The sequence below is a fragment of the Camellia sinensis genome, chromosome 1 (assembly GCF_055761805.1).
Source record: "Camellia sinensis isolate YWXY chromosome 1, ASM5576180v1, whole genome shotgun sequence".
Classification (NCBI taxonomy): Eukaryota; Viridiplantae; Streptophyta; class Magnoliopsida; order Ericales; family Theaceae; genus Camellia; species Camellia sinensis.
The window spans coordinates 146,867,883-146,877,354 of record NC_138961.1 but is presented as its reverse complement, the minus strand read 5'-3'; the positions used below and the strand labels follow the sequence as shown (position 1 = coordinate 146,877,354).

The 9,472-nt window shown below is 31.4% G+C and overlaps 1 protein-coding gene across 5 annotated transcripts; it reads left to right on the top strand.

Annotated features, from left to right (window-relative positions):
• The first annotated feature begins 2,897 nt into the window (after positions 1-2,897).
• On the top strand, positions 2,898-8,276 carry LOC114288778 (UDP-glucuronate:xylan alpha-glucuronosyltransferase 1). 5 transcript variants are annotated; one of them, XM_028232366.2, is made up of 5 exons: positions 2,898-3,130; positions 3,574-3,668; positions 4,446-4,652; positions 6,015-6,652; positions 6,962-8,276. In XM_028232366.2, the coding sequence occupies exons 2-5, from the start codon at positions 3,640-3,642 to the stop codon at positions 8,005-8,007; spliced, it is 1,920 nt and encodes a 639-aa protein (XP_028088167.2). In that variant the 5' UTR covers positions 2,898-3,130; positions 3,574-3,639; the 3' UTR covers positions 8,008-8,276. The 5 variants fall into 5 exon arrangements, with proteins under 5 accessions (XP_028088167.2, XP_028088164.2, XP_082742553.1 ...); XM_028232363.2 differs by having other exon boundaries at positions 6,950-8,276; XM_082886427.1 differs by having other exon boundaries at positions 3,556-3,668.
• The last annotated feature ends 1,196 nt before the right edge of the window (positions 8,277-9,472 follow it).

Below are 9,472 nucleotides of genomic sequence, written 5' to 3'. Positions count from 1 at the left end.
AAATTATGTAAATTTTTATAAATTTATATAAGTGATCTAATAAAAATGTGTAAATTGAACACAAATATGCATAAATTCACAAAATAAGCAAGTTTTCACGGACTTACATGAATTTATATTTAACTTACAAATTTTTGTGAGATCACTTATGTAAGTTTGTAAACGTTTATGTAATTTTGTGTTAGAGTTGCATATGATATGCATTGCATACCGGAGTATTTCTTGTATTATTATATACATGTTATGACATTTGTGGTGTTGATTATCACTAATGTCATAATTAAATCATTTTCAATCATAATTAAAAATAAAATAATGAATCATAACCAAATACCATATAAGGTATAATTAAAAATCAAGTTATAATTAACATAATAATAAATTATAACTAAAAATCACAATTATTATAATTAGAGTATATGATAGGCACCCTTAAACAACTATGAATTATAGAATTTCACACGTTACATTACTTTTGGCTTGGTAAATAGTTTGCATTTACTTAAAACTAAATGAAGATATAGACCACTTAACACACACAAGGACAAAATATGATATTATAACCTTTTAAGAATAAAACATTAAAATCACACATTATGGAGAAATTTGGAAAAGAAAAAAAGATATTTTTATCAATGTCATGTGTTTTTTAATGTGGAATTTCTACCACCCACCTAGAAGGAATAATTGTTTCCCCCTGTTTAGTAAGTAAGATGGGACTTTTCATCATCTTCACATCATAATCCGTGTCCATATCCATTGTCAACTTAACAATTGTTTTCATTAACCTAATATAGCAAGTAATCTTAAATTAAAAAAATATGATCTCAATCTTCTTTAAATAAAAAAGAATGAAACTAAACTAAAATAAAAATATATAAAAGAATTAATGAAAGAACAAAATTTGTTAAATTATTGATCGTGTCAAATGCTTAAGTTATTAGGAAGTAGATCCAAAATTTGTTAAACTAAACTAATAATCCTTTTCACACGTGATTCTGTCTCACGCATAAACAGACTATCAATCAAGATAATATGGTAGAAAAGGCAAATAAAACATAGAGGTATTTTGGCAACACACTAAAAAAGTCAAAAATCAAATTTTAACCTATTTTGAGTCATATCACCTCTTATATGAAATAGTAAAAAAATTCAAAAAATCAACTTTTAATTATATTTCTAAAACAACTCATAGTGCATTATGACAGTGTCATGACTAGACTTCAATGCACGAATTGAATCTTTAGCCCTCTTTGAAGTTTTTTTTTTTTTGGCCCATAACACTTCTAACCTTTCCCAATTTGTTCCAAAAGCTAATTACAATCCAATTTTAAATAGAAATGCCACATTGGCAACAACATTATGCACCAATCTGTTGTACTTTATATTATTTATAGGAAAACAATATCTTAAATTTTTATGGTATATATTAGAGGTTGTAATTTGGAGAGGATGTCTTGCCGGTAACAAGATGTTAACAAGATGTAAACTAGTTGCTAATTGGGTTTGTTTGTGTTGGTTAAAGTAAAATGATATTTGTCCTATGATTTTTGTTATACAGATTTACTCAAAAATATAAAAGGGAGAATTACATCCTAGTGGAGTTTTTAGAAAATATTTATAAATTAATGAGAAAGTTTATAAATTTAAATATTAATATGTTTAAAGTTTAACATTCATTTGATTTTTTTTTTCCCCTTGAAAAAGTACCCTGTTGAGTAATTTTCCTAATATAAGAACCAGATGAAATTTTAATTTGTAATTATTGCTTTAAAGTTGAGTTTACTTTGTTTGAGAAAGGAAATTATTGTTTTAATATGGATACCTTATCTTAAGTGCCTAGTAATGGGTAAGAGACTAGGAACTTCATATTCAAATCTAAGCAATCAAACAGTTTATTTAGCTCTGGGAGGTCTTTACTTGATTGGTTAATGATTTTGATTATTTGTTTCGATCCATTTCTTGACTTCTTTAACAAAGTCCTACACAAGATAGAAGTACAAAGTCATGTTAGGTGGTACCATCTTGTAAGACTGCTTGAACATCAACATCAAAGACTTTATTAAAACTTCAAAAAAAGTAAAAGATAAAAAAATAAAAATGAAAAAAAGACAAAACTTTATAATAATAATAATAATAATAATAATAATAATAATAAATAATCTTAGAATTTGAAACTTATAACAAAATAATTTTTTTATTTTATCAATGTAAATCTTAATTTTTTATTTTTTTAATCTAAACAATTTTCTTATTTTTGTTAAGTAAAATTGACCAAGAAAAAATATTTTAGTTATCAAATTTAACTTAAGCATTCATAAAATGTCTAAAATATTTTTTTTATTGATTTTAATAATTAAAATACTCATTTTCTATCGATTTTACTTAATAAAAATAGGTAAATGAATTATATTGAAAATAAATTAAAAGATTAAGATTTAAATTGATAAAACTAAAAACTCAAAATTTATTTTGTTATAAAACTTAAATCTTAAGGATTTTTTTTTTTTTTTTGTAATTATTCCTAATAATAATAATGCATCCACTATTGTTGCAACAAAGAACTATTCACAATTGTATCCTTCACCATCAAAAGTTGGCTCGATGGTTGAAGGTTTTTTTTTTTTTTTTTTTCTTGATGTGATACTTAGGTCTTGTTTGTCAATTATACATTTTAATTAAAAAAAAATATTATAAATTATCACATCACTCTCTTTACTTTTCTATACTCTTTTTTATAAAAAGTTAAAAAATTACAAAAAAAAATCTGTTTTCAAACAAGGCATCATGTTCACATTTCGTCCTTCAATTATCATTTCTTCTATTCACTTCATACCAAATATTTTTAAAAAAAAAAAAGAAAAAGAAAGGAGAAGAAGAAGTTGTTGAGTAAAGGAAATTCAAGATCTACAGTGGTACACCCAAAAACAGAAAGAAACAAAATAAAATTTTACAGTGAAATTCTCAATACACAGTCTACTAAAAAAATTTAAATAGACGTTATTCTTTGTCTATATCGACTCTCCTTCCATGCTCTTCACTCTATTTGCTCTCTTCTTCATCTCAATCAATCACCATTTCCACAATCCTCCAAAGATTTTTGCTGCATAGATGCTGGGAAACGTTTTTGGTCTGTTCTCTCTCTCTCTCTCTCTCTCTCTCTCTCTCACACACACACACACACACACACACATTGATGCGAGTCATGACCCATTTTTAATAATTGGGTTTTGTTTGATTTACTATCACAGAAATGGTTGAAGATTATTGAAAAAATCTATGCAAAGTATATTCATTTTCTTATTGTCCTCTCTTTGTTCTGTGCTATCCTATCTACTTCATCTTTCTTTGTTTATACCTTTATATTCTTCTGTAGCTCCCCATTTCATGATATCAATTTCATATTATCTAAATCTGTGGTAGCCTCTCTTTGCCATTTCTTTTCTTAGTAGCGGGCTATTTTCTGTTTTACTTTAATACTCTGTGAATTTGTTGCTTCTTCTATGAAATTAATCAATTGTGCTATGATGTGTATGATGAACTTGGTTTGCTTAGCTGTTATTTGTGGATCAGATGTTTCATTCACCCATTACTAACTAACAAGTGAAAGAGAGGAGGAACATTTGATAGTAGCATCCCATGGAGGCTCGACAACGTTCAATTTCAATGTGAGTTGAGCTCTTTTCTTCCTTCCTTACTTCTCTGTTTTGTTTTTTTGTATCTTGCTTTGCAATAGTGGAATCTAGCAATTGCTTTCTACATCTAGGAAATCTCCTTATTGCAGTGAGAATATCATTTATGTTCAACCCATGTATATTATTATTATATACTACTACCAATTCAGAGCAAAGACTATACAAATCAACCAATTTGATCCCCCTCCCTGAATACTATCGTGTTTCGATTGCTTTACATGATAATGACAGTTGTTGTCTCAGGGGTAGGTAATAGGTATAGAGGTTCCTTACAGGTCTGCTAGTCACAGCCTTAATTTGCTTTATCTATTAATTGTTGAACAACAACAACAACAACAACAACAACAAAATGTCATCTTAACTTGAAAACAGTCTCAAGCGAAATGGTTTACAAGTGGGAATTTCAATGGAGATCGCTTTGAACATAACATAAATAAGATCCTCCCAGATGGTACAAGAAGACCATAGATGGAATTAATATGATCTTCTTTAGCTACAATGGAATGAATGGATCCTAAAAGTTCCTTCTTTTTAATTATTAGTTGAGATTTTTAAACTCTTTGACAACAACTGTGTGCATTATAAACAAGTTTGCTTTGTTGGTAATGTCAGGTTGAACAAACTATCTCAGTTCCTTTATTGGTGTGGTTCTGCTTCGGGTTGTTCTTCTTATTCATCATGTTTTATCTTCTTCTCCTGAATCCTGACCTGATACATTATTTATTGTTGAATACCCAACACCTGAATCAGCGAAGATATATACAAAAGAAGATTGCAAAGAAGTAAAGTTAAAGATGTTGAGAAGCCATTTCACATCCCTATCCAAGACAAGAGTGCAAAATGGAAGTTTCATCATTTGAAGCTTGTCCTGGCTATCATTATATTTTGCACTTTCATCACAATTCTCTATTCACCAACTACTCATCATCATGACCATATATCACAAGCTGTTTCTCGGTAAGTTGTGTTTCTTGTTGGTTGGTTGGTTACATTGCATGTGCTTTTTCCTATGAGTAGATGAAGATTTATATGTGAAGATGTTGAATACCCCTTCTCTGTATCCCGCATACTAATCATCCCTCATACTACTACGCCATGTTTGATTCACAAAATTAATAGTGAATGTATTAATAGTCTCATCAAATTAATGTAGTATTCACTGTACAATTGGATTAGCCCGGTTTAGTTTTCTTGTTGGGACTAAAAAAGCACGTATGAACAAAAAAACAAGTAACAATATTACAAAATGATGAAACACTTGACTTTGGATGCAAAATTACCAAATTGACCCATATACAAACAAAAAGCCAAAAGAGCATCATTTCCAAGTGGAGGGCAATTTTGTCATTCTAATGCAAAAAGTCAAAAAAACCAAACAAAAAAACCAAACAAACAAAAAAGTTCTATGCTAAAAAAGTCAAAAAAACCCAAAAAGCCAACATTACCAAACGATCCCTAAGGAAAACATATGAATGTATAATTTTAACTATATTTATCTTCTTTTTCAATCTTATCCTCCATCAATGTTTATTCACAATCTTTACTTTATCAAAAAAATTTCACGTGGTTTTGAAAAAAATTATAAATAAATAAATAAAAGCAAAATACAAAGGCTATGTTTGGTTTGTTTTTTAACTTTTTTTTTTAATGAAAAATATAAACTAATTTGATAAAATAAATATCAAAAAATATTTTTAAGTTTTTAAAAATTATTTTTAGCCTACTAAAATATAAAATTATATAAAAATAATAAGTATTTTAATTTTTAGCCAAGGATGAAAGACTCTTTTTATTTTATTTCTCAGCTCATGATATATAATCTCACCCTTACCCCATTACTAATACTTTTACAAACTTGTTGGATTAATTATTTATTGGATTAATAATCCTTAAACAAAATTTCAAAACAAACCTAAGATTATTAGACTCGCGGATTAATAATCCCAATTTCATACTCTAATCCTATTAATCAAATATGCCCATATGGTTTGCCAATTAATTTAGATTGCCATGACAGTTACGCCCTTGCAACAACTTATATTTTACAGCACATAACCATTATTCATCTTTTTCTCAAAAGTTAACAATTCGCAATCTATTTCCGTTTGGCCCCATATGCTCTGCATAATTGCCCCCCCCCCCCCCCCCCCCCCCAAAAAAATCATTTCCTAACAGGAAATTTGTGCTTCAGCTTTCCACCTTAAAAAGAAGTGATTTCGACTCTAAATGAAAGACTCTAATTTATTTATTTATTTATTTACGAAAGTATTTTAATGCACATCTTATATTTAGTTAATATAAGCCAAATTTTGTGAACAGGTGGAGGTGGATATGGGGCGCATCAGATCCTCAATATACATCGGATTTAGATATTAATTGGAACGAAATCTCAAGGGTCATCAGGACAATATCTGGCAAGAATAATTTTCAGGGAATTGGCATTTTGAATTTCAATAAGAGTGAAATTGATCATTGGAAAGAGCTAATTCCCAAGGCTGAGCACATTTTTCTGCACTTGGACCACGTCCAGAGAAAAGTGACATGGGATTCTTTGTATCCAGAATGGATTGATGAAGAAGAAGAGGAAGAGATTCCTGTTTGCCCGACTCTACCAAAGGTCCAAGTGCCTAGAATTAGAAAAAGGCTTGATCTCATTGTTATTAAGCTCCCTTGCAGAGATGAGGGAAACTGGTCTAGAGACGTGGCTCGTTTGCACGTGCAGCTCGCGGCTGCTCAGCTAGCAATAGCACCAGTCTCTGCCAAAGCCAATAATCACCCTTTGCATTTACTATTTGTGACCAGGGGCTTTCCCATACCAAATCTCTTTATTTGCAAGGAACTCGTTTTACGCGAAGGTAACACGTGGTTATACAAACCGAATTTGAATGCATTGCGAGAAAAACTCCAGCTACCAGTTGGGTCCTGTCAACTTGCTCTTCCACTCAAACCTAATAAAGGTCAGTTTCCAATCCAGTGTTCTGAATTGTAAATATTCACAACACCACTATCTGAGACTGCACAAATCTCTTCAATTCATCATTTCTCTCATAAATCAAAATGGGGGGCTTCGGATTCCACTGCTTTGCTTTTCTCACAAAATATGTAGAGGATTGACTTGATGCTGCTGCAAAATGAAACATAAATATTTCTCTTTAATTCAAACCCTTTTTAAGGAATGGAAAGTTTGGAACCTTTTCTGCCAATTTCAAGTGTTATTTATTAGCTAGTGTTAATTTAATACATTCTCTTGAAAGTTGTGGAAGCAGAAAAACAAGAAGTTGAGTCAGAAAGAAAGGTGCATCATCATCGGGAGGCATACGCGACAATCCTGCATTCAGCTCATGTTTATGTATGTGGAGCCATAGTAGCAGCTCAAAGCATCCGCATGGCTGGATCGACCAGGGACCTCATCATACTTGTTGATGACACAATCAGTGAGTACCACAGGAGTGGACTTGAGGCAGCAGGCTGGAAAATCAGGACAATCCAGAGGATAAGAAACCCAAAGGCAGAAAAAGATGCTTACAACGAATGGAATTACAGCAAATTCCGATTGTGGCAGCTCACAGATTACGACAAAATTATTTTCATCGATGCTGATATGCTTATACTTAGGAACATTGATTTCCTATTTCGTATGCCAGAAATTTCTGCAACAGGAAATAATGGAACACTTTTTAACTCTGGTGTAATGGTGATAGAGCCATCAGATTGTACATTCAAGCTTTTAATGGATCACATCAACGAAATTGAATCTTACAATGGTGGAGACCAGGGCTACTTGAATGAAATCTTTACATGGTGGCATCGGATTCCAAAACACATGAACTATCTGAAAAATTTCTGGGTTGGAGATGATGAAGCGGTGAAGCAGAAGAAAACAAAGCTTTTTGGGGCTGAGCCTCCAATTCTTTATGTTCTCCATTATCTGGGGTTGAAGCCATGGCTATGCTTCAGGGACTATGATTGCAACTGGAATGTCGATATATTCCATGAGTTTGCGAGTGATGTTGCTCACAACAAGTGGTGGAGAGTGCACGATGCAATGCCACAGCAATTGCAGCAGTTTTGCCTTTTGAAATCGAAACAGAAAGCTCAATTGGAGTGGAACAGAATGCAAGCTGAAAAGGAAAACTACACAGATGGACATTGGAGAAATCAAATTAAGGATTGGCGTTTGAACAAGTGCATTGACAATTTTTGTTCCTGGGAGAGCATGTTACGCCACTGGGGCGAGACTAATTGGACTGATGATGAATTTTTTAATCCCTCTCCACCTGCCATTACTATGACTTCACTTTCTGGATTGTAAATGCGGTTTCTGTTTTTTCACAACACTACATAGACTTTTTTCTTTTTCTTTTTCTTTTTCACTTTTTCTTAAATAATGATGCAGAGTAACAAAGATGCATATCTACTTTGTGGAGCCATAGCATAAAGGAGTTTTAAACCAACTTACGGGCATGAACTTTATAGATTTGATCAACATTGAGTCTTTTGAGGCAAATTCATACGCAGGTTTGTAGTGGAATTGCTTGGTATTCAATTTATAAGAGAAAAATGTCACTTGCTTTTCTCCTATTTTATATCATGTAACAAATATTTGACAAAACTCGGTATATTTGATTGAGGAGAGCATGCACTACAAGAAATTTTGCAATTAACAGTGTCATAAAAGCCGCTGTAGGCCTTAAAAATGCCATAATATTAGTCGTTGATGCAGCTGCCGTCTTAACTTTACAACGTTTTTAAATCTATAAAATCCGTAACTCGATCCAGTCTAGTCCAATACGATAGGTTTAGATTGGTTTTTTGAATCCATGATTCGGTTCCGGATTAGAAATTTCAAAATCTGTAGTCCACGGATCGGTTCCGAATTGAACCTCACGGTTCTGGATTGGAACTGATCCGGACCATCTAGAAATAATCTATATTTATACCATATGCAGTGTATTTTTTTCTTTCATTTCTAGTATAGTGTTATTCATTGTGTTAAGGAAGTAATATAAAAGGTAGAAGACTTAGTCTGGATGTTACCAATTAAGGTGCATCCATAAAGATAGAAAGCTGGGCTCATTCTTGAAGTAACCGAGAAAAATAAATATAAATATATTGTAATAAGTTAACCATATACTATGTATATATTATTTTATATTGATAAAAGCATTCATCACACTAAAACAATCCATTGATGAGCCATCTAGCTTATTTGGTAGCAAACTTACCAGAAATATTAGCTAATTTGGTAGAAAACAAATACATCACCAAAGAATTATGCATGATCTTATCAATTCCTAACATCAGAATGGTAATTCAGTTATTACTTAACAGTAACACACAAATAGACCCACACAAAAGGATGTTGTTTGCTTTAAATGTTATATATATATATATATATATATTTGTTATTTAATTATGTGAATCCGTAATCCTAAACCGATCCAATCCATGTCTAAACGGATTGGTTCGGATTGACTCTACGATTTAAACGGATTGGATTGGTTTTAATTTTTCAGGAACTGTAAATAACGGATTGGTCCTGGTTTTCTCCCAATCCGAACCAATTCGGACCATACTCACCCCTAATAGGTGGCATTTTTTTAAACGCTGCCATATCTTAACACCCATCATCAGTGGCGGAGCCACATGGTGATTAAGGGGGTCACGTTCCTCCCTTAAATTTTTTTTTTCTTTTTTTCACTTATGTATATAAACAAAATTTTAAACAAAAATAATATTTAGAATAAAATGTCAAGGGCATTTTTAAATTTATGAAA